The 24,797-nt window shown below is 39.2% G+C and overlaps 4 protein-coding genes across 6 annotated transcripts in view; all 4 read right to left on the bottom strand.

Annotated features, from left to right (window-relative positions):
- The window catches only part of tln1 (talin 1), a 34,860-nt gene extending 31,129 nt beyond the window's left edge, over positions 1-3,731 (bottom strand). For both annotated transcript variants that reach the window (XM_072454021.1, XM_072454020.1), the window contains exon 1: positions 3,560-3,731. The gene's annotated coding sequence lies outside the window, so the exon portion shown is untranslated. The remainder of the gene's footprint in view (positions 1-3,559) is intronic.
- A 605-nt stretch (positions 3,732-4,336) lies between these two features.
- hmgcs1 (3-hydroxy-3-methylglutaryl-CoA synthase 1 (soluble)) lies at positions 4,337-9,183 on the bottom strand. The gene is made up of 10 exons (XM_072454022.1): positions 9,026-9,183; positions 7,957-8,405; positions 7,751-7,876; positions 7,465-7,629; positions 6,753-6,921; positions 6,509-6,679; positions 6,244-6,350; positions 6,045-6,170; positions 5,809-5,960; positions 4,337-5,697 (listed from the first exon to the last, which is right to left on the bottom strand). Exons 2-10 carry the CDS (start codon positions 8,402-8,404, stop codon positions 5,623-5,625), a joined length of 1,539 nt encoding a protein of 512 aa, XP_072310123.1. The 5' UTR covers position 8,405; positions 9,026-9,183; the 3' UTR covers positions 4,337-5,622.
- A 1,636-nt stretch (positions 9,184-10,819) lies between these two features.
- Positions 10,820-20,093, bottom strand: ythdc2 (YTH domain containing 2). 2 transcript variants are annotated; one of them, XM_072454023.1, is made up of 31 exons: positions 20,004-20,093; positions 19,571-19,731; positions 19,373-19,463; positions 19,107-19,300; positions 18,822-19,021; positions 18,053-18,219; positions 17,825-17,927; positions 17,311-17,467; positions 17,122-17,229; positions 15,932-16,071; positions 15,654-15,780; positions 15,445-15,571; positions 15,318-15,383; positions 15,039-15,217; positions 14,824-14,920; positions 14,620-14,707; positions 14,471-14,551; positions 14,296-14,378; positions 14,121-14,226; positions 13,912-14,031; positions 13,568-13,840; positions 13,371-13,497; positions 13,091-13,296; positions 12,748-12,931; positions 12,591-12,682; positions 12,398-12,517; positions 12,122-12,267; positions 11,847-12,006; positions 11,549-11,741; positions 11,289-11,485; positions 10,820-11,226 (listed from the first exon to the last, which is right to left on the bottom strand). In XM_072454023.1, exons 2-31 carry the CDS (start codon positions 19,728-19,730, stop codon positions 11,164-11,166), a joined length of 4,155 nt encoding a protein of 1,384 aa, XP_072310124.1. In that variant the 5' UTR covers position 19,731; positions 20,004-20,093; the 3' UTR covers positions 10,820-11,163. The 2 variants fall into 2 exon arrangements, with proteins under 2 accessions (XP_072310124.1, XP_072310125.1); XM_072454024.1 differs by having other exon boundaries at positions 11,289-11,471; positions 11,535-11,741.
- A 536-nt stretch (positions 20,094-20,629) lies between these two features.
- dcp2 (decapping mRNA 2) lies at positions 20,630-24,301 on the bottom strand. The gene is made up of 11 exons (XM_072454173.1): positions 24,047-24,301; positions 23,566-23,717; positions 22,898-23,025; positions 22,681-22,779; positions 22,416-22,568; positions 22,225-22,337; positions 22,048-22,137; positions 21,885-21,984; positions 21,695-21,778; positions 21,557-21,608; positions 20,630-21,069 (listed from the first exon to the last, which is right to left on the bottom strand). Exons 1-11 carry the CDS (start codon positions 24,112-24,114, stop codon positions 20,945-20,947), a joined length of 1,164 nt encoding a protein of 387 aa, XP_072310274.1. The 5' UTR covers positions 24,115-24,301; the 3' UTR covers positions 20,630-20,944.
- Between the last annotated feature and the right edge of the window lie 496 nt (positions 24,302-24,797).

Genomic DNA, 24,797 nt, shown 5'->3' on the forward strand with positions numbered 1-24,797 from the left:
TAATATTGCCAAGATACTAACAGCATTAAAACTGTTGTCATCTTACGCCTTTTTACTGGGATAGACGTGTTCCCGGGTGTCTAATGTCACGTGACGTTATTGTGTCTCAGGTGATGATGAAGATCAGTGAAAAGCATCAGAGCACAGGTTATTTCTCTGGGATCACACACAAAACAAATGACAGTTCGGAGACAAGACAAACAGAGCCAAGTTAAAAAGTGACCCTAAAGTCACCTGCATGCTTCAAAACAGCCCAGGCTAATGGGCTCTCATTGGTGGAAGGGGTCACAGAACGTTTAGTTTTTAGTTTGCAGGAGACAGTAAACACAGCCTCCGTCACTGCGACATGTCACACAGGGCGGATGATAAAGCTTTCAACGTAGTCATCCACACGCGAGCAGCCGCTTCTGAACTCAAGAACTTTTGTGCATGAGCTGATTTTACAGCTCATGCACAAAAAACACAGCCTGGTTTTATTCTTGAAAGATCTAAACGTTGGAAAGAAAGCGACAACAAAAGTGCAGAGAAATAAAAGCCTGAACTGCCCACGCCCACACAACAACAACAACAACAACAACAACAACAACAACAACAACAACGACAACGACAACGACAACAAGATCTTAATGGTAAAACAATCTTACAGCGCCTTTGCATTGCCCAGGTTATGATTCATGGAAAATAATTTACTTTGTCTAAAATGATGAAATTATATATTTTTTGTCTCAGAAACGTGGGAAAGATTGTGAATTAAAATGCATCACTTTGACAATGCAGCAATACACCAAGAGCTTTATTTATGTATTTCAGACTATTTGACACACTTTGGCTCCTTTAGAAGACAAATGAACATCTGTTGCCGGGGGAGTGGCAGCACATGTTGCCTTTACCAAATATGGCTGAGTGAGGCCAATTTTCAGAAGCCTGGAATGAAAAGCAGGTCTCCTTAAGTGGAGAGCGTGTGGACCTGACACAAGCCACTGACACCTCCCCAAACAGCACGAGACGCTTCTGTGAAGAACAGAGGAGTATTTAAGGCCCATTTCACGTCCTAAAATAGACTACATCAGTGCTGACAGCTAATATCTAGCCTCGCTTCTTCATTTAACAAACAAATGCACTTAAACTTACAAGTCCCACCAAAGGCATTAGTTGTGTTTTTGGACTGCCTAAAGTGCACAGATTGAAAAATAAAAAGGTCATTGTTTTCAGGAGAAGGCCCGAGGGGTTCAAATGAGAGTAGGACTATTACTACTAGTGGATATGTAAATGATATGTAAATGTATAAGTAAGAACAGACAGGACACAAACCAACTTCATCCTTATGTATATTGTCAAATGTATTAAGGATGATCTTGTATGTGGTCTTAAAATGTGTGAATCGCCCTTGAAACACAGGACTTCAGGTATATTCTGAGGAGTAAAGACATGTCAAGATGATTTAGCATCACATACCTCTTATAACATTTGAGTTTGATGTATGATGAATTCACAAAATAGTTTTCCCAATGGGAGGAAAAGAAAACCATAACCTAGACTGTATCCTGTGATATAAGAACAGTCCTGCGTCCTCAGCAGAGCAGTTCTTTGGAAACAGGAAGTGACCAACACGACTCACACGGAGATGTCCCCATCACCATCGGGTTTGGGACTAGAATATTAGGCCAGAACTGCGCTCATAATGATAGCATTAGAGAAAGTTGTAACTAAACCAACATACATTTGCTTTGTCGTATTCTCAGTATATTCACATCGTTAACACTTGTCCAGTGCAGATAAACTGAACACAACATATTTGGACCATTGAACTGTTGACTTTTGTTTCTACAGTTTATTACGTACAGTGACTGCAACAGGGCAGAGTAAAGAAGAGTAAAGAAGAGCAGAGGAGTAAAGAAGAGTAAAGAAGAGTAAAGAAGAGTAAAGAAGAGCAGAGAAGAGTAAAGAAGAGCAGAGGAGTAAAGAAGAGTAAAGAAGAGCAGAGGAGTAAAGAAGAGTAAAGAAGAGTAAAGAAGAGTAAAGAAGAGCAGAGAAGAGTAAAGAAGAGTAAAGAAGAGCAGAGGAGTAAAGAAGAGTAAAGAAGAGTAAAGAAGAGTAAAGAAGAGTAAAGAAGAGCAGAGAAGAGTAAAGAAGAGTAAAGAAGAGTAAAGAAGAGTAAAGAAGAGCAGAGGAGTAAAGAAGAGTAAAGAAGAGTAAAGAAGAGCAGAGGAGTAAAGAAGAGTAAAGAAGAGTAAAGAAGAGTAAAGAAGAGCAGAGAAGAGTAAAGAAGAGTAAAGAAGAGCAGAGAAGAGTAAAGAAGAGTAAAGAAGAGTAAAGAAGAGCAGAGAAGAGTAAAGAAGAGTAAAGAAGAGCAGAGAAGAGTAAAGAAGAGTAAAGAAGAGTAAAGAAGAGCAGAGAAGAGTAAAGAAGAGTAAAGAAGAGTAAAGAAGAGTAAAGAAGAGCAGAGAAGAGTAAAGAAGAGTAAAGAAGAGCAGAGAAGAGTAAAGAAGAGTAAAGAAGAGTAAAGAAGAGCAGAGAAGAGTAAAGAAGAGTAAAGAAGAGCAGAGAAGAGCAGAGAAGAGTAAAGAAGGGTAAAGAAGAGCAGAGAAGAGTAAAGAAGAGTAAAGAAGAGTAAAGAAGAGCAGAGGAGTAAAGAAGAGTAAAGAAGAGCAGAGAAGAGTAAAGAAGAGTAAAGAAGAGTAAAGAAGAGCAGAGAAGAGTAAAGAAGAGCAGAGAAGAGTAAAGAAGAGCAGAGAAGAGTAAAGAAGAGCAGAGGAGTAAAGAAGAGTAAAGAAGAGTAAAGAAGAGTAAAGAAGAGTAAAGAAGAGTAAAGAAAAGAAGAGCAGAGAAGAGTAAAGAAGAGTAAAGAGTAAAGAGCAGAAGAGTAAAGAAGAGTAAAGAAGTAAAGAAGAGTAAAGAGTAAAGAAGAGTAAAGAAGAAGAAGAGGAGACAGCAGAGAGAAACGAGCTGCTATAGACCAGTCCCTTTACAGGCTCACTCGAGTGTAGGCATGCTTTAAATGACTATCCTGCATATTTGCACGTCTCTTTCTAACTTACAGTACATTTGCTGCACATTCTGCAGCGGTGTGAAAACTTGCACCCGGAGGCCAGACTTTTAGCCTTGTTCGAGCTCACACCCATCGTACTTCTGTCACAGCAGAAACAAAGACTGAGACCGGGTCAAATGTCGATGTCAACTAGAGTTATGAGCTGTGGCTATCATGACTGTGAAGAGACCAGAACCACACACTTTACAGAACATTTGTGCTTTCCTAAACTTTGCCAAAACAACTGAAACATTCGTTTGTAAATGAGGATCCTCGGTGCATTTATGACGTTGCAGCAGCACATACAGTAGTTGTGTCGTGTAGGTATGTGGGGCAAAGGCTTAGAACAAAACATCTGCCACAACCAACCAAACCATTAACGGCGCGACGCACACACATTAAATCATGTTTGCAACAGTATCCGAGGCTCGCTGAGCGGACTTGACAGGGTTTAAGAAGAGTCTGGTGACGTCAAGGACTTCTTGAATGGTGGAAACTTTTCTAACTTCAAAATCTTAAGATGTTTCTGACCTGAACAAATCTCGTCTCTCCCGCTGTCGTGGCCCGATGTCTGTGATCCAAATGTGCTGATGTAGTTTCAATTTCCCCAAGATTATAGCGTTTAAGAGCGAGGGGAACAACCAGATGGCGACTTTTTTTCTCGAGTTCCCCTCCTTATCCGCTCACTGCGTGGTGCAGGCTCTGGTGCAGACTCCACCCAGGCCGAGCATGGGCCGAGCATGGGCCGAGCATGGGCCGCTGCTCCGGGGCCGCGGGGCGGCGCTCTGCGCGGAAACATACACTGTGTTCCACACACGCTAACTCACTAACAAACATCTCATTTCAAATGGATTTGATTTCATATTTTAAAACCTTTGTGGTGTTCATTAATTTTGTTTTATTCAGCCCATAAACCAGTCATTCTTTCTTTTATTTCCTTGAATGACTGTGACCCGGTTTATATAAAAAAAAATAAAAAATAAAAAAAAAATATATATATATATATATATATATATATATATATATATATATATATATATATATATATATATATTATATATACGCACGGAAAATAATAAGTACATGCATTCTCAAGGCAAATATTTATACCTTTGGGTCGGTGAGACCTTTAACGTGTCCTATTAGCGCCACCTGGTGGTGGCTTCAGACACAATGCACTCGATTCGCTTGTGGAAACGTGGCCACATCTTTGAGTTTGTTAATAATTATAATTAATTAATAAGTAAAATAATAATCACTATTACGTATTTAACTGCTTAATGCGTGTGTGTGTGTGAGAGAGAGAGACATGATTAAATAAACATTTATTCAAGTTTAACCTTACATTTCTCCTGTATTTATATCAACACAATCTTATTTTTGATACATTTCTACAAGATTTAGCCTCCAGTAGATATAGTGACACCCAAGTTTATGGGAAATAAACTCAAAATATAACTAAGAATAATTTCTTATTTACATTACCGTTACAATATAGTTGCTGTTCATAGTTTAATAAGGCTTTATGATAACAGTCTTTTTTGTTCTGTAGTTTTCCTTTATCTTTAAGACCAGAGACACCAAAGCAAATTCAAGGCTGCCACAATTAATGACACTAGTTATTTTTGTGTCAACCATTGTCTTCTAAATATCAGAATGACTCACATAAAAAACTATATAAAACTATGAATGAATGCACCTTTAAAAAAACAAAAGCCCTTGCTTATGAAGGCTTAATCAAAGATGACACTGTAATGTGAACATATTGAACAATGTAGACCCATCACATTGGTCTGTGACATGACAACATGCATGTCAGCTTTCTTTACACTGAATGTCACACTCTTTCTCCTGAGCAGGTTTCTCCTTGTGTGATTCTTTTTTGTTTCTTTATTATAAAGTATTCTAATTACAATAACTGAAAACACAATTCCAATGCTTCTTGGAAGTGTACCACATCATATAATTGTTCAAAAACAAAACATTTTTAGTGTATGGAAAAAATCTGTTCAATAGGTTTATGATAAACCTGTTGATTATACATCTATTGTTTTAAAGAAGCTTTGAATATTTGTTTTAAACACAAGTAGGACAAATATGAACATGTACAATTAAGCGTATGAATGAAGCCAGAAATTAAAAAGCTCCTCTGGAATTGAAGCCTATGTTATAAAATAAGCAAATCCAGGTGACTGCATGAAGTAAACAACATATCTGGTGTAGTAGACTTTCTACAGGGCCAAGAAGAATCAGACAGGACACACACACACACACACAGGTTAAGAGAATGCACACTGGGCCTGCAGTGTCCTGAGGTATGGAGGATGAGCTCTGCTCCAAAGTGAGAGCTTTAGGCTGACTTTACATGACAGCAGCATAGCACAATGTTATTGCATATATAGTGCTTCTCCCATTCAATCTTTCAAAAGGGATTCTGATGCTTAGAACCTATTGATCAGCCTGTAAAAATGTTTTATATAGAAATGCTTTCGACAGCAATTATGACAAGGGTAATGAAGTTAAATTGTCCAGGCAGTTCAGCTTTACAAATTAATTGCAAGTAGTAGTACTGTTAATACCTCTCAGAGGTAAATCTAACTGCTCACTGCAGCTTCAGGCCCAGTGGCAACAGGGATGCGAGGCATTTTCTTGACAGGACTGGGGATATGCTGTAAAAGAAATGATAACTTGGTATCATATATGTGACAGGGCAAATGAATGTTCTGTAATTCGCTATAGTTCATTTCAGTTACATGATTGTGTGGCATTTGCTGCGTTACCTCTGTACTTGAACAAACAAGCTGGGGCTCTGCTTGTACCTCACATTCCACAGGTCGGCGAGCATACTCTCTCCTGTGTTTTTCATCCACTCGTGTAAGGTACCAAGTTCCTGGGAAGAGATCATCCACTGGACCACAGGGAATATAGCTAGCTGTAAAATATAATTGTAACAAGTTAACAAGCAATCAAAATTGAGCAATTATGTTAAAAAATGAATTGACAACAATGAACAAACCTAAATGATGAGTTTCCTCCCTCAATTTCATGTTTTCTGAAAAAACGGCTGGGGAAACCTTCTTCCGTGAGTTAAGTCTAACCTGCAGATCACTTAGACTGCTGACAAGTTTGTCCAAACTGGATCCTGCAAATGTTAGAATGAATCATAAAATAACTAGGGAAATGCTCTGATGCAAAAATCTAAAAAACAAACTTACCAGGGGTGTGGTCCTGAGTGATGCAGAGAGAGTACAGAGTAGCAGCAAATCCAGATCCATAAGAAAAAACTCCAATCCTTTGACCTGCTATCTGTGCAGCAGATTTCCTGTACAACAGAATTGACCATGAGTACCTCAACATGCAACATTCAGTGTATAACAAAGATTCAATGTGTGCTAATAATATTCTGAAATGATGTGCTTGCTAAAGTTAATTACCTGCACCAACCAGAGGAAATATCAGGCAAACAAATACGGAACTTACTGTGCAATAAGAGATGCAAGACAACCGTAGACTGATGGGGTGTACATGTTTCCATTCAGATTGGAAATTAATAGAGAGGGTTTAGTTTTCCTCTCGAACAGATCAGCACTGGCCTTCATGAAGGCCTTCTCCACATCTCTGTCAAAGTAGGTCTCTTCTGGCTTGACATCTCTATAATTTAAGTGTAATTTAATTGAAAATGAATCATCACCACTGTATAAGACCCCACAGAACCTTTGTTTACCTGAAAGCGTCCAGGCCAGTGAAAGGTCCCACCTCTGTGTTTGGGTTGGGATTACTCAGGAAGTCATTAAGCATCAACCTCGCCAGTGACTTCTGAACAAGTTTGCAGTATGGAGAGTGGAAAACTAGATAGCCAAAGTCCTCAAGGCTGAAATGCTTTTCTGAACCCTCTGGGAAATAAAATACATTCATGTACATCAATAAAAGTCTGAAATCAAATAGCTAGTTTTATCAAAATCCCCAAATGGCAGACATTCTGAAAGCAGTGTTATGTGAATCTGTCAATATGAAGACTTCTTTCAAAACGCAGGACTTATAAAAGGCCAGTGAGCCCATGCGACAAAAGGCTGGCCAGCAGAAGCCAAAAGCATATTTGAAAATACTATTCATAATATTGAGGGAAAAAGGTGAACCAAACATTATGCCAATGGATTTCTATCAAGACACATCTGACCACAGTCACTTAACTTGGGTTCACGTCTTAGCAGAGGAAGCCATGTGCAGGTCCTTTAGGTGACATTCTAAACCCTCTTATCTAATTAAACCATTATCCGTCCAGGTACACCTTAGAGACTTACTTCCAACTATAATAACATTGCTGCTATTATAGTGCAAAACTAAACTATAATAATGCAAAACTAAACTAAACTTATGCAATTAATATAACTTAAATATGTTTTATTCATCCCATCCAGAAAATTAAATGGCCTTACCCCTTTGCCATTGTGCATGGATCTTGTTACGGTACACAGAATAACAACGGTCCAAAGCACTCAGGTAACACTCTATAGAAAGTTTTCCATCAACTACTGGATACTCTGAAACCATGTCTGGTTTATAGAAGTCATATGCATGCTGCATATGGGTTCCTCGAAGACCTGAAGACATCAAAGATGTTATAAACAACAAGACCACATCAATTGAACAGGCCGATTGTGAAGAAAAGGGTAGGATAGAAGAGGGCACTAAATGCAAGCAGATGATTTTCAATAAACTGACCTCTTTCAAAGGCCAAAGGTGCATTTGGCCCCACGAGCATCGCCACAGCACCTGCTCCTCCGGTAGGTCGTGCACTTCCACTGGCATAGACGGCAATGTCCCCAGCAACAACCAAAGCATAACGTCCTGAGAAAAAGGATTTTGTTAACCATAACTATAACTAGTTAAGTCAGTCTTGGTAACACAAGAAGTACATGGTAACTTACCATCCCATGAGCTGGACTCTACCCAGTTGACAGCATTAAAAAGTGCTGCTGTACCACCATAGCAAGCATTGGTTGTATCAATACCCTCAACATCAGTGTTACCAGAGTCCTCAAAAAGCTGCATAAGGACAGTTTTCACAGATTTGGATTTGTCGATAAGTGTCTCTGTCCCAACCTCCAGTCGTCCCACACTGTCATAGGACAAACTATTCCTCTCCATTAGCCTCTGCACCGCTGTCAAGCACAGAGAGTTGATGTCCTCTCGGTCGGAGCAGAAACCCATGCCTGCTTGGCCCAGGCCCACTGTGTATTTTCCAGCTGAAACTCCATCGAACTGCTCAAGTTCTGTCTGGTCCACATATTGGGAGGGAATGTACAACTCCATGGCAATGATGCCAACATCTTTGGGCCATGGTCCCAAGCAACTGATTGCGGCTGATCCAGGCATTCTGAAACAAAACATTTTAAAATGTTATCCCAACTGTATTGTATGAAGCTTCAGCTTGTATGCAACAATGAACTCGACCACTGCTCACTGATAAAGATAAAGATAGCACACCATTTAAACATTGTGTGTTCAATGACAATAAGAACACAACAAGGCTCTGCCGAAGCAGATGTACTCTGGAGTCGGACGTTGCAATAATATCCCCCTGCGTTAGTAGGTGAAAGGGCAACAGGATTTTCCTCGACTTAGAGAATGTTAATTTGTCATTTGAACAAAGCACACATCCAGGAATATTCTTAGGAAATTAATTTAAACAAGTTCTAAAAGGACATAATTGCTAATAATCAAAAAATACATAGGGCAACCTCTAAAACACTCTTTTCTACCCGGACAAAATACAGGACGGAACGGTTTCCTGTAACTGCATTGTCATATTATTATTATAAATTAAAAGATCAATCCCTAGCGCTTCTTTTTAAAAGGCAACACATAAACTGAAGTGTTGTGTTTTCTTTTTCAAACATCTGGCACAACAGTTTATCTGAACAGACACCATTGATACAAATTAGCTAACATAGATCAACTTTCTTTCAAAACATTGGAGTAGACAACACCACGTACCTCTGATTTTGTTGTCGCGGGAGGTAAATGAAGTTACCGGTCCAGTATTACGCCAATATCAGCCCGTTTGTCCTTGTAACCCCGGGACAGCTAAGTATTTATGTGCGAGGAGAAGACAGCAGAGCCACACAGCCTTCTCAATGCTGCTGGCGCTCGCTCCAATCACGAGCCACTTCCTGACGTCTACATGCGGCGGCGTTACGCATGGTGCACGTTTCTGGCCAATCAGAGACGAGAAAACACGACCACGCGCAAAGTGACCAATAAGGAGGCGTGAGTGATGTCTGGCGAGAGAGACGCGACCAATCTCACGCCTGTAATGGTTTCTGGCGCGGGGTAGACTGCGAAAGAGGATCGGGTGTAATAAGACTCTATCTGCACATTAACGGAATATTTTGGACTATTACGTGTCACATTATGAATGAACGTGTCCAGAATGAATGTATTTATAAATTTGATCTGAGTTAGAACTAAAAACTGACCAATCTTCCTGACTAAGTACATATACATATACATATGACAGATTCTCTTCTTTCTTCTTCTTCTTCTTCTTCTTCTTCTTCTTCTTCTTCTTCTTCTTCTTCTTCTTCTTCTTCTTCTTCTTCTTCTTCTTCTTCTTCTTCTTCTTCTTCTTCTTCTTCTTCTTCTTCTTCTTCTTCTTCTTCTTCTTCTTCTTCTTCTTCTTCTTCTTCTTCTTCTTCTTCTTCTTCTTCTTCTTCTTCTTCTTCTTATAATTAGTTTATTTAGTGGGATAGTATCTGTGGTAAATATTTGTCAGTTTTACTTCAGTCAAGTGAGAGCAAACCTGAATTAAAGAAAAGAAGTCCGTTGCCCTGATTATAGATCACTTCTTTATACACACAAACAATTACCTCTACATCAAATCTGCTGCCCATGCCCAACAAAGAAGTAAAATATAAACTTCACCAAACTTGTTTAACTAGGCTAAATCTGTATATAATTGTATTAACTATGACAAACGTTTTTGTTGTTGTTGATTGAGGAGTCTAACCTGTCATGCACTTTAAAGGAGCACTCCAGGGTGACTACCTGTTCTGCTTGTGGTTGTCCTGCACACTGCTATTCAGGCCCCTTTCAGTCCCACTTTTCTTTGTTTCAGCGTACTAGCATTCAGGGTTGTAATATTATTGCTACTCCAATCTCGTGTGTTACAATTGGTAGAAACTTTATCATGTGGTGTTTTTGCAGTGACCTTTAACCTTAGTCTTGTTTAAACTTGTATTTTTTCCAGTTTGAGGTGGTCACCCAACACTATGTACGGGTAACTTTTCTGGTGGGTCGCCATGGGGATGTTATTGCTGAATGCCATAGTGTGGAACAAACTTGTATATATCAGGTCAGTGGAGAGGCGAGCCCACAGAGTAATAATGCATGTTTTCAGTGTTTGCAGATGTTACTTTGTGCACATTTATATTGTGATTCCTGGGCTCCTCTCATTGGGCTGGAGGAGAGCTACTTTCAAACTTGTCTGAAAATATTTCTTCTCTTGTTTGTAGTTGCTGATAATAAAAGCCCTTAATACCCTGACCTTTAGGTAGTGGGGTACGCCCTGGGCAGTAGCCCGTCCAGTTGGCATTCACTAAAATTACTTAGGAGAAATCTTGAGAAAGCATGCAGAGAGTAACAAATTCCTTGGCCACAGTATTAATTGTACATTTTATTTTTAAGCCCAATAATGTCAATGTGTCAGGACATTATTGTTTGCCAACCAATTATGTTTTGGTCTTGAAAAAAGGGAACGATAATGGAATAAACAATCATTTAACATGCCAGTAAAGATGGACCGGAGTTTTGTTTTCAGGTTGTCATAGGACACAACATGAACACTGAATAAATAATTCGAACAATAAAACAGAATATGTATCTTTACAGAAGATTTACATATGGTAATGAAAAGTGGCAAAGCATTTGTTTGAATGTGATTAAGGCAAATGTTTAAAGGTCAATCTTTTGTGATATGAATATAAAAACTATTTAAAATCAACAATGAACTGCAGATTGTCAGAAAAATAATACATGTAAACAGAGACTTAGTTAGGAACAAAAAACATCAGATCTCCCCAAAGTTTCATCCACTATTTGCAAGAATCACAGTTAATGGCAGTGCTTTGCTCTCACTAGTTAATAGAATTTAGATCCCACATTAACAGCAGCTGTCTTCCAGCCTGAGGCTCCAGCTCCTGCAACAAAAACGGTTGTATTAACTTATCTACTTAAAAAAAAATCATTTTCTTGAACTCACTTGTCCATCTCTGCTTATTTGGACCTTCTTGTTGTCATTCCACAGATTGAGGATGTGCTGGGTAGACTGGAAAGGCAGACTCTCTTTGTGAATCCATTCAACACTGAAGACACCGCCCAGTCCCATAAGCCCCCAGTCTTGGCAGCTCTCCTTGTTGATGGCTGATGTCATGCGAGCGTAGCCCTGTAAGTGTAAAGGTGAGAGCAGCTCGACCTGTGAATTATACACAAACATACAGATACTTGCCTGAAAGTGTCCAGATCCTTGAACAGAGAAAATTAAGACTATTAACTTATTTTCCAAGTAAGCTTTGGACAGCTTGGACTCATTGCATGGAGTGGTGGACCATATTCCCTTCTGCTGAGATATCTCTATATTTCTAATGCTGTTGCTCTTCAAGATGAAGTAACGGATGGATGAGATGGCAATCTGAGGAGATGTTGGGGCTGAGCCCTGCAAAAAGCAAAAGGAGACAAACTAAAAAGGATGCAACACCATTATAGGTGTATCATTATAGTAAATTACATAATTTTAAAATTATGTGACAATGATTAATACCTTTGTAGAGAAGGTGTTGGGGCTTCCAGAGGGACTGTCTAAATAACAAGAAGAGTTGCTGGAGGACAGAGGGTCTTCAGAGAGGGGATTTATGGCCAGTGAGACCTCATCACTGACGAGCATCTTTGAATGGGCAGAATTTCCCCGCATCCTACACCGTCTGAAAGAATGACCATCATTTTAAAATCCTTGTTTTTACAAATGTCCTAGGACAAACTAAAACGGTAGACATTACAATAATACGCTCAATTATTATAACAGTATTAAGTGATTACCGGTCATCTGTGGTGCTACTCTGAGGGTTGTTCTTGGAGCTTTTTGAGGTTGACTGGTAACCTTCTTCTGCTGTCACGGCCCGAGGTCGCTGGCCTATGCCTGTGGGTTGTTGTAAGCCTACGCTCTGCTCCTCTGCTGAAAGCACCTAGTAAAGGTTTATAATCACATGGTCATTTTGGTGTTGTTTTTGGACATATAAATAATATGTATCCATCTATAACTATAATGAATTGTGTTTGATTATGGCAGAATAATATGTTAAGAGTGTGACTTACAGAAACCAATGTGCGAATGACAGCATCATCTTGTGGAGTCCAGGGCTTTGTAGGACATTTGATCCGTTTGATGAAAATATTTTGCCATTTCTGTCTGAGCTCAAATACCAGTCCTGCTGCCTGAGAAACAAAACACTAATAAATACTAATAAACTTCACAAATGTGAACAGTGAAAGTGAACGTGTAGTTTACCTCTGTATCCAACTGGAAAACAAGCCAGTCATCAAGCTTCATCTCGGCCAGCTCCTCTGAGTCACTGTCACTTGTGTCATTGACAGAACCTTCTACAACAAGAGGACAACACGTTTGCTAAATGTATGCAGATGTGGGCCATTAAATATAAGATTACCTTTTAGAGAGGCAGGTTCATGCATAGCAGAGCTTGGTAGTTTTGCACAACCGCCAAATATTGCGACAGAGACGTGCGTCACTAGCGAGCAACAGCGAACACTGGCCATCCTTTGGCCTCTGCTCATCTCATCATATATGAGCCAGTCCGTGGGGAGGGTCTTTGCCCCCTTGGCTGAGGTGCTCTGAAGTTAAACATTTGAGGCAATTAAGACAAAAATAAATAATACACAAGATTATAGATAAATAAATATAAATATTGTAGTTCCGTAAGTGGTTTTCAGGATACATTACAGAATGAACAACCTGACTACATTCAAAATAAAAGATGGGAAGGGTCTTACCTCATTTATCTGGGTTTGGCTTAACATTGATGTTGGGTGGAAATTAAGCTTTTTCTCTTTGTGGCTTGACATGAGAGAAGTTTCCTTGTTAATATGGACAAGGTTTGGGTACATCCCAGCCACTAGTGCTGCCTTTACCACGGCCCAGTTCTCAGAGTTCAGATTTACATCTCGAATGTCACTGCCACCTCGTGCCCGAACAAAACCTACAGAAGAAAAATACACTACAGTATTTGAGGAAGTGTTGTATCAATCTACTGTATAAGGAATAGTCCCTGACCAATGGCCCGCAGCTGACCAAGCAACTGTGATCTCATTCCGAGAATCATTTCCATAGTCGCCTGAGAAAGGAAGTTCTTTTCACAGAAGGATCGTTCCCAGCCTTCACTACGAGCCTTTTGCCAAGCCTGAAGGGAAAAAAAGACAATTGTCATATTTGCAGTGTTTGAAAAAGTACTTCTTCTACTGAGAATCAACCTGAAAGGCCCTGAGCAGAGCCATGTGGTCACTAAAGGCGCCTGAGGTAAACCGTTTGCGGCACAGTAGAGCAGCTTTCTTCTGAGACCCCTGGGCAGGAAGTACAAAGGGGTCTCTATAGGCCAGAGTGCAGGCGATGGTGAGGATGGGGTCCAGGCACTTGAGCACCACGGCACAAAGGACCATTTTGCCCAGGTGTGGCTCTACCGGCAAATCGGCCAAATGGTAGCCTAAATCAGTGAGATCTTCGCGTTGGTCCAGTGCGTCTATTGTCTGTGGAAATGTGAACAGGAAACCGCTTTGTAAGTGTTGTACAGTTGGAAGCACGAGGACACACGGGTTACCTTCAGCATCTGCACAGCATTTCGAATAGCATGTGTCGGTGGAGGCTGTGGGGCTTTAGACAAGAACTCGGCCACTGGGCAAGAGGTGGGAGATAGCAGTTTGGTCTGCAGACACAACTCCTTTGAACACAGAGAACATAAACATCAATGCAGTTTTAGAAAAGGTCCCGGATGTTCTACAATGGTCTTGTTTAAGTGCAGCCTTGTACCTGCAGAGGCATCCGCAGCAGCTGTGGAACCTGAAACTCCTGCATGTTGTTGTAACGCAGTCGGCTGAAGAGATGGAAGCAGATCCCTGGTCTGCAGCGTCCAGCCCTGTTAACGTGTCATTCATGGGTAAAACTATTTTGTGAAATAAATCTAATCATGTGTGCATGCATTTACCTTCCTTTTCGTTGAAGTGCACTAGCTTTAGAAACCCAAACTGTTTTCAGCATTGATACATGGCTCAGAGTATCATAGGATTTCTACAGCAAGAAATCATTTGCAATTCAATTTAACTAACATCCAAATGCAGTATTATGTACGGTAATGATAAAATACAGATTATTTCCCTTACCTCTTTGACTTTTCCTGAGTCAATGACAAAGACAACATCATTGATAGTGATGCTCGTTTCGGCAATGTTTGTAGAGAGGAGCTAAACAAATACGTATTTAGTTCAATAACAATTTACTCGCAGAGCAGACAAATCATGTGCCGTCTCACAATTTTTCGGACACCAGGCGGGGAAGTCTTCATGGCTTTTTTCTGATCAGAAGTTTGCATATCTGAATGTAGGGTGAAGACCTGATATCTGCCACACATAAACAAACATATTATAATGTTAGGTTGCAAAGAACAGTGAGCAGTCCCATACAGAACAACTAAAACAGCTGCTGTAAACGGTTGATTACTTTAAAGAAGCATTACCTTTCAGTGAGAGTAGAAAATCTTTTGTCAACAAAGTGAATGCGATCCCTGAGTGTAACAATCTCATCGTATCCGGGGAGAAAAATCAGAACAGCACCTAAGATGTAGAGCAAACACACAGATAATGTACAGAAATATACCTCAAAGTCTTTGTAGAAGAAAACAATACAGTGCTACGGTACGCAGTCCAGTGAATGGAAGGTCATGAGTCTCACCTTCGTTGGTCGTGGAGCAGATGTGATGCAGGAGGCTCATGATGAGGTCCAGATCCACATATTCATCGTCAAAATTATGGTGGTAAAGTTTGAGCAGCTCCTGATCCTCTGGGCTCAGCTCTGCATCGGCACACTGTATCCGAGCTCTTTCATCTGTCTGCTTTACTCCTCCAAAAGGGCTGGAAAAACAAGCGTAGTGAGAAATACAGTTGTTCATACATTGATAATGAATGAAATGTGATCATTGGGGGTAATTATTAAATAAAAAGTGAATCTCACATTGATGACCGCAGTAGATCATCTGCCTCCATCTGGTTAAAGTGCATGGCAAAGTCCAACGCAGACCTGAACACAGACAAGTGTGACATACTTTGCATTTTATGACCATACAAAGCCGTTTACTTACCATCCATTGGACGCCTTTATATTCATATCAGCCCCCATGCTAAGGAGCTGCTGCATCTGTGAAATACATCCTCGACCTGCTGCCACCATAAGAGCTGTAGCCCCGGTGTCACTGTGGGTATAGTCCACTAAAAAAGACATACATTTAATGTAATAGCTGTAGTTGTTTAGACTTAAATATTAAAACAATTAAAAAAATACAAAACACACCATTTACATTCTCATAGAGAATTAGATTAAAAATCTGAGTAAATGCATCTTGATCTTCACCAAGGAAGATGTTGGATATGCACATGTCCATCTCATTCATCAACCAAGGCTCAAGGGCATTCTCTTCCTGAGGAAAAGGTCAACAACAAGATCACATTGATACAGCAGCTAGGAGACAATATTACACCTAGATTAGAACATTAGAATAGATAAGAATTAGCTTCAAATGTCTTCATAACATCACTAAAATAGTCTTTTCGACAATGAGTGTCTCTTACAGATTTGCACAAGGCGCTGCTCCCGGTCTTTGAGGTTCTGCAGCTTTGGAGAAACTCAGACGCAGCCATATTCAGACCCTCCACGGAACTGCTCTCCACAGCCTTACACCACTCGCTCAAAACTTTCTCTTTAGTTTCTTCTGTAAAAGATCAGACAAAGAACACACCACTAAAGGCCCCATACAACAATAAATGGACTTTCAATCCACGTCATAGCCTCTGCCCTTTAACTGCTATAATCTGTTAGCATCATGTTGCACAAAGCAGTGCAAAAGCCATTTGACCCTCTGTCCACTTACATTGAACTGAATTCAAAATAACTGTATAAAACAGATAGAAGCGGAGGAAGGGAAATCACAATATTATTATTTTGGAGATGTGCTAGTTTATTATATCGAGTATATAGTCAATAATAAGAACAATAAAAATGTAAATAAGCAGTTAAAGATAACAAACTGCCATGAACTATTTTAAATAATAGTAGAAAAAGCTAGTAGAAAAAGCTATTTTAAATAATATGAAATTTCTGCACTTTTTTAGTTTGTTAATGTTACTGTCTACAGTAAAACGTTAAAAAGACATTTACAGCCACTCCAAAGACATTCAAACTTTAAGTGCATAGTTAGACGTAGTGAACGTGATTAAGATTTTACAAAAGTGTTGCCTGTTTTCCCCCAGTTTGACAAATTTGGCGACATTTATAAATGTTACTTCCTGGTTGACATCGGTAGAGGTCGTTACCCAACTGTTACCTAGCATCTATATTGTAAACAAGGGCCAAAATACATATAAATTACACAACAGTTATAATTTGACCAAAAAAAAAAAAAAAAAAAGACAAGAAACTTTCAGTAAATTGTGTGAGTTGTGGGTAAATTGTCTCTTTTTGGTTAAAATGTCACTTATTGATAACATCACAGAGGGAATCTGTTTTAGAACTCAAATCTACTTACGGTCATTTTCCAAACAATATGTATATTTGAGACAAGAAGTTATGAGATGTAATCACATTTTTGATGGATTTCAATAACATTGTTTGAATATCGTCATAAAGATAATCCCAAAAAATATGGATATTCATTTTCGTCATTAACGTTCGCCTCTATAAGACAGTACCAATCCAAAGACAATAAAAAGTACATAAATACACAAGTATTTCATATACCGGTAATGCAGAAGTAATGTCTTACTTCTCTGTTTTTCCTCGTTGTACTTTTTCATGTCTTTAACTTTATAACCAGTAACCTTCAGAACATCTTCCAAAAACAGTTCCTTCACTTCGAACTGTCTTCCTTTGACTGGAATTAAAAAAGCAGACTTGATCACTACTACAGCCTGTTAATAACCTGTTTTAATGTGTAGGAAAGATAAAGACCCACTGTGGAGGACGGGGCAAAATCCGAAGTACTGAAGAAACAGGTCAACGTCGAGAGCAGCGCTGGAGAGGATCAGTTTTACATCAGGAATCTTCTCAAGCACTTCCCGCATCTTTGTCAACAAGAAATCCGTCAAACCATCTCGCTCATGCACTTCATCCTGTAAAGAAAGCAGCATTTACCGTTTGGTCACTCAAGAAGCCACTGGACTAACATAAAAGTAACTATTGGTCAATGTATACCCAGATACTACTCAATACTAAAGCGAGTATCAAAACTACATTCGAACGTGAAGTAGATTGGACTAATTTTGATGTCAAAGACACAATGATAATATCAAAGGTGCATTACTCTTTGGATATGAGCATAAGTCAGGCCCTCCACCAGAAAACATAGTTTATATTATTTTGTGATAAATATGTCATTGTATTGTAGAAACAAAATTGTGTATTTTTTTGTGGTATGAAAATTGGTCGCTAGACTTGAGAATCTTTTCCTTCGTATGAACTCGACTCACCAATATAACATGTGTGACTGTTGACAAACTGGAATCTCCCGCCATCAGGGTCCTGAGAAACACCCCACTGGTGCAGAACGTCAAAAGTGTTGTGGGAGAAACCCTAAGAATGTAATGTCATTTTTAGATTCCTTTTCAAAATAGAGAGCCAAGAACATAAACAATGAACTTGTAGGAATCTATAAATACTGACGCACTTTCAACTGTTTCATTAACAAGTGCGTTTACCTGCTCTCCAATCTGATGTGATAACCGACTGTTTGCCCCAAACTCTCTCCTCTCTCTGCTGCTACTCGCTCGGCCACAGCGATGGCGGCCAGGCGTCTGGGCTGAGTGCAAAAGATCCTGCAGGGCTCTCCACGCCTGGTGCAATCATCAAGAAGGAACTGAGGAATCTGGATCAAATAATCACATTCATTTGTTATTACCAGGATGGGTTGCATATCTTTTTTGTAGTGAAGCCAACGCGTAGCTTCAGCCTGGAAGACTATTCCTGCTGTTTCACCTGTGCAATACCTTCACCGCCCTGCTCTGAAATGACTTGTTTTAAGGGAGTGTCTACAGAGCCGCGGCGCGCAGCCGAAACTGCATGGGTTTTTTGTGCCGCGGCTCCTGAAACTGCTGGGTTATTTGACCGCGCCGCGGCTCTGCAGCCACGGCCTTGTTTTAAACTCTCCATTCAGCAGTTCAGCTCACACAGCCCTCCTCCACCCTAGTATCATCTTTTCAAAGTTTTCACCTCCACTGGAGTCTATGCTCCGGGGGAAGACTCTTATCATATCCTGCTCTGCACCTTTCATGGCTCACCGTTCCCTGCCTAAGTACCAAATCTATAATATGTTCCGGTATATAATATATATATTTATCTTATATGTTGTTAATCATTTATTGTTCATCCTCTTCTATGGCATATTCATTTGAGTCAGTTCAGGTTGAAACATACGATCATGAAAGCAGTTATAATGATTTAGTGTGTTTATAGTACTGTTGCGTTTACCTGTGTAGTTTTACCAGAGCCAGTCTCTCCCACCACCAGAATGACTCGGTTTTCTCTGATGAGCTGCACGATCTCCTCATGCCGTTCGTATACTGGCAGAGAGCACCGGAAATTGTCAATATCTGTGGGATTTCTTCTTCGGGGCACCATGGGAGTACCAGTTTTTAAACGACCACTTGCTCTGTTTTTTTCACAACTATCTGTAAATATAAAAAGCAAAGACAGCAAAAGACTAGGGTCAATGCAGGTCAAATCAGATGGAGATGTAATAAAGTATAGACCAACCAGCTTCAGTAGCCATCAGGCTGTTGCTACAGCTGAACTGAAAGTCAGTTTGTTCTTTACTAGTGATGGGAAACCTCTGACACAGGGTGCGAATAAAATACAAAGTGTTGTGGGAAAGAATAAGAGGCATTGTTGGCCGTGGTTTTTCTGAACCATCAATTTTTCTGATAGTAAGATATCGACTGGATCCTTTCCTAAAAGGAAACATTTAAAAGCATGTTTAGATTGATTACACACTTGTTTATTGGACTTGCATTGTGTTATACCCTTTGCTTTTGGATATGTATCCCAGGGACAGTGCTATGCGATGAATGAAGGCTCTTTCTGTACTTGACAATGATGAGGGAAATTCCATCTCTGTTTATTCAAAGGTTTATTATCACATATTATATTCAACAGAAGTACATATAACAGATTTGTGTGAGAGTATTGGGCAACTTTGAATGTACAGCTTTAATTCTGACCTTTCTGGTCACTGTAGCGAAACCTCTCCAAAGAGAGGTTCACAGATATCTTCACTTCTTCATCGATGTGAATTTCTTTGAGGCCACTGGACACACGTCCCCTCTTTGAGGAGCTCTGGCCTTTCGCCAGTGTTTTGGAGTACACGCGAGAGTGGGACATTCTGGGGGAAAAGATATGATTGAACAATACAACATACTTTTGTACATGTCCTAACCTTACAGCTAAAGAAAGCCCATTTAGCCCACATTTGTCATGTGATTCTACGCTTTCACTATTGCCATGTTGTAAACGAAAGCTAACCCACGTCTGTGACGGTTAGCTAGGCTAAAGACTGTATAAATAAGCCTCTATTTGTGCGACATAAAGGCACAACTGGAATAGGTTGGCAAAGAACAAAAACTCTTGGAGTGTGTGTGGAGAGGAGGAAGAAACCTTTTAGTTCTTTAAAATTGTTAGTAGGTTTGTTGCTCCATCGAAGCAGTGAGCTGAGCAGTGCTGAATGTTGCCGCCAACTAACACTGTGACTTCCGGTGTCAAAATAAAGCTCTCAAAAGCCTCACAACATAGCGGTAACACAAGTTATATTCACGCGTAGAAAGACAACACATCATGGTCCAACTTTATTTTTAATAAACAATAGCTGGCCCAATATCTTATTTAGTCAACTGAAAAATAAAAAAAAATAAAAATATGCAATAAATATTGAGTGTCAAAATTCATTACAGGCTAAAAGTTCACTTTAAAGTGTTTACGTTCATACTAGGCAAAGACAGAGAAAATATTGAAAAAAATATTTATTAATGAAACATAATAGCAGTTGCTGTAAATCATTATGATAATTGCAGAAAATCTGTGGGTGAAACCTGTATCAATAATACCGATAGCACAATGTTTGAATTAATTAGTTAAGTAAAGCAACAAATTGCTCAAAATTTTTGAGAGCAGCATTCTAAACATGCAACTGAAAATGATTGAGTATGCCATTATCAACATTCATTATGTAGATAAAATAAACAGGTAAAAACATATGAAAAAATAGTATATGTTTATCAACCACAAAGACGAGCTTTCTAAAAATGTAACATTGACAACGTTTTGTTTACTTACTGGTCAAAACTTTTGCATTAATTGTATAAAATCTAACATGTACTCTTTAGTTCTATCTCATTATAAAGTTACAGAGACAAAAATTCAGCACAGAACATGAAGGATAGAAACACTGAGACTCGGTTCAAATTGTTTAAGGTCTGTTATGCCAAAAATGGGTGTTCATTTAAAATTTTAAGCAATGCAAAAATCCAGGAACAGTCTTAAAAGGACTGAATGGTAAAAGTTGACATCCCAATGAGCAGAGACACACAGCTCCATTTGTATCAAAAGTCAAAACACTTCATGATTGCCTCTTTGTCAAATTTGAAGTTGAGGAAAGCATTGGATGACAGAAGCTGCTCCGAATAATAAGACGACTGGTGACCGTTGGAGTTGAACTGCGCAATATCTGTAAAAAGAAAACATTTTGAGTTCAAGTCTATTTGTTTAAAGTAATGAAAATATACCAACAGAGCCCACAGAAAACATTGTGGACGGCTGTTCCATAATGACAAAGTTTCACTGCAGACTGAAACTCTGGACCCTGTTTTATAGAGCTATGAGATGAGATGCGATGAGAAGGAGTATGCCACCAACATTCTGGGCCTTAGGTACAAACTAAGTCGGTGGGCCCACACTACTATATACTTTACAAACACAGGTAATCCCCAGGTGCTGTCCCGGTTCTTCTCCTGCCCTTTTAAATTAAATGCATGTCAAGAAAGTCCTGACACTTAATAGAAAACTATAACAAAAGATTTATAGAACTGTAGTTACATTTGTAACTTTTGTTTAGTTTTTCTTATTTTATTTGATTACAATTATTTGACACCAAATTCCACTTAGGTCAGTACTATTCATCTAATGCTGTGGATACTTAAGACAGTGTGTTGTACCTCTCTCAAAACTGTCTTGCAATCTTCTGGGCTGAAGCCGTTTGTCTTCTTTCTGAAAGATTAATTGCACAATTAATTTGCTCTTAAAACAAATAGACTTTTCTTGCACATCTTGAATCTTTCACAAAAAAGTTTTACCTGTAAACTACTGAATCCATTGTCTTTCTTCACATACGGCGAGTCTTGGCTTTTTTTCCCATTACTTTTTATTATAGTTTGGTTCTACCAAGATGATGATAATAAGACAAAACAATGCAAATATTAAACATAACAGATTTATTTAATTTACCCTTTTCCAGCAAAAAGCTATTAATGTCCATTTACTAACCTGATAAAGATCGTACTGGCCCGAACTTTTCTGCTGTTTATGTTTGGTGTTTGTGTCTGTTGAATTCACTTCTGTGCCTGTTGAGCGATTAGACTTGGACCTAAAAAACAATCTTTATATAAATATGCTAAGGATATATAGCATAGTAAAGTAAATATTTTACCAGATTTTGTCAGAGAATTTGATTGGAGTACCGTCCTCATCACTATCTGGTGATTCGCCTTTGAGTTTATTGATTTTCTCTCGCAGTGGTCTACAAGAATAAATGTGTTTATAAGTGTCAAAAGGGTTATATATATATATATATTAGTATATTTTGCATAAAAGGGCTGATATTTACCTAATGAATGGAATGGCCATAAAAAATCTATTTGGGGCAAGTCCAAGTTTGGACTTTGGAGTCATGTCATTTCTGTGACATGGAAGCTTCTCAATAGGAAACCACTCTATGTTCTAAAACCCACAAATAACACAAAATGTGGACAAAAACAGACTATAATTCAATAAAATTAGATAAAAACATATACGTACCCGGATCTCTTTTCTTGTTTTGGGGTTAAACTTGGTGTCCTTGGATACACCTGGTATAATGTAAAGGCGAACCAACTGGTCAGTGATTTTCTGTTCTATGAACATGTCTTTAGAGATACGATTTTTAATATCAAAACCAGTCTCTTCCATAACCTAAAAAAAAATACACAATGTTTGTCAGAGAGATAGAGATAGAGATAGAGATAGAGAGAGAGATAGATAGATAGATAGATAGATCACATATCACTGTATCATCATATCTCACTTCACGAACTGCACAGTCATGAGGGGCTTCTTCTTCATTTACTTTACCCTTGGGAAAGCCCCACCCCGACTTGGCAAGGTAACCCTGAACAAGCAGCACCTACCAAAGAAACACCACGTTATTAAAACAGGAAATACCCAACGTGTGGTGTGTTCCGTCTATTATAGCTAGCCTCTGTGGACTTTTATCTTTACACGTGAAAAACAAATTTACTTACATTTTCAAGTGACTCATCCAGAATAATGGCTCCATACGTCGGTACACCCATCTTGTATTCTTTCCACTGCTCCAGAACTTTCTGCACATCTTCTCCATTAGGCAGCAGAAAAGGACAGTGTTGGAAAAGTATTGTGCTGTTAAGGTTAAATGTTGGTTTGTTACAACAGGCAGGGCAATATGACAAAACTGTATCAAGATTTTCCCCCCATGATCACTATTTGCAATTCAATGTTTTTTTTTAAAAAGAAATAAAAGGACCATCTTTATTTACTATAAACAATAAAAACTTTAACTTATTGCCATTTTGTATTGCCATTCCTCGGGTTTCCCCCCATCAATCCCAAACATGTACAATAGATCAAATCTTGCAGCAAAAGGTGGTACAGATCAAGTCTAGCCCAAGACCTGGAGCTAGGTCTCCAGACGCTGCACTGTGGACTATTAAGTCAACCTTAACCCAAAAATTTGTAAAATGTCTTCCTCCAAACCACATGCTTTTACTGACAAAGGATTGGCTGTAGACCTCAGGATTAAAAAGACTCAAACATATCGTAGACAATCAGACATGTCTGAATCTCGCCCTCCATTAGGATGTAATTAATTGCACACCATTACAACAAGGTCAGTATATGATTTTAAACTCCGTATTTCTAGACTGTAGGATATCAGCTTTCGCAAAATCTCTTATCCCACAGTGAGGGGCGCCCGGATTGTTTTGCATGCAGAAGTCCAAATAGAACCAGTGAGCCAGCTCGATCTGGAAGCAGACGCGGATGGCATTGTCCCTCTCCTCGCTTGGAATGTGAAGAATAAAGCGACTGCAAAAGAGGAAAGAAAACCATGAAAAAACATAAACAATATCAACATGAGCCAACATTTTCATGTGTATTTTGGTTCTGACTGAGGAGGGTGTTGAAGTGAGGGCACTAGTCAGTCAGTAATTGAGTATTTTTCCTGAACACACTTTTGTGAATAGAAAACGATACTACCGAGGCAGACGCGGGCTGTCGCATCATAACAACAATGCAACCGTAAACCAATAATGTGACTGTAAATTTAATATGAAGAATTAAATGTCTGTTAGAGGTTATACCATAGCCACAATCGGAGATATTACCAAAAACAACTGGGCCAAATAAAGCGTTACCTGCAGAGGTCGTCCAATAGCGCAGTAGGGATCTCGACTCTTTTTGTTTCCATGTTCAGCGAAAACATCCCGACATTAAGACAGACCAAGAGGCCAAGTATACAGCTACTTCCACAAATCCATTCATCACATTTTGCTCTTTGAGCCCACCGAAAACTCAGCTTTACATTAGCCCCAAAAGCTAATATCAACTGAGTTATCTCCTCCGAGCGGTAAGTTTCTTGTTTTTAGTTTACGGCTCTAGGCGGAAATGAAGTAAGCCAATGAAATGAAAGAAGGCGGGCTGAACGTCCACGTCTGTGTTCCCATTGGTCAGATTTTCAGTCACTCATCGACACGCTTTAGCAAGTTTGTGTGAGACGTAGGTTCTTCGCATCTTTGTCATCAACTGATTTAACCCTCTGTTCTCCGTGGGGAATGGAAGTATATCGATATGAGCATCAACATGATCGATACTCTTAACAGTTCTGAGTCAGTATCGATCATGTTGATGCTCACGTTCTAGATCTCAGATGGAGGGCAGGGCCTGTGTGGCTCTTATGATATCCAAACGTTGAACGTCAACATTATTTATTCGAGATTGGCTCCATACCATAAATACATTATAGATTTTGATACGAACTGTTTTGAGTAGCTTTGGAAATATGGGTTCTGAGCCAAGAAATGTGCCTGAGCAGAGGAAAAAACTGCAGGCCTAATTATTTACTAAATCAATCAATCATTTAATTTAATTTCGTTTTGTTTCAATGCC

The sequence above is a fragment of the Eucyclogobius newberryi genome, unplaced genomic scaffold, assembly GCF_026437365.1.
Source record: "Eucyclogobius newberryi isolate DKJ021-1_F unplaced genomic scaffold, fEucNew1.0.hap1 SCAF_2, whole genome shotgun sequence".
Taxonomy (NCBI): domain Eukaryota; kingdom Metazoa; phylum Chordata; class Actinopteri; order Gobiiformes; family Gobiidae; genus Eucyclogobius; species Eucyclogobius newberryi.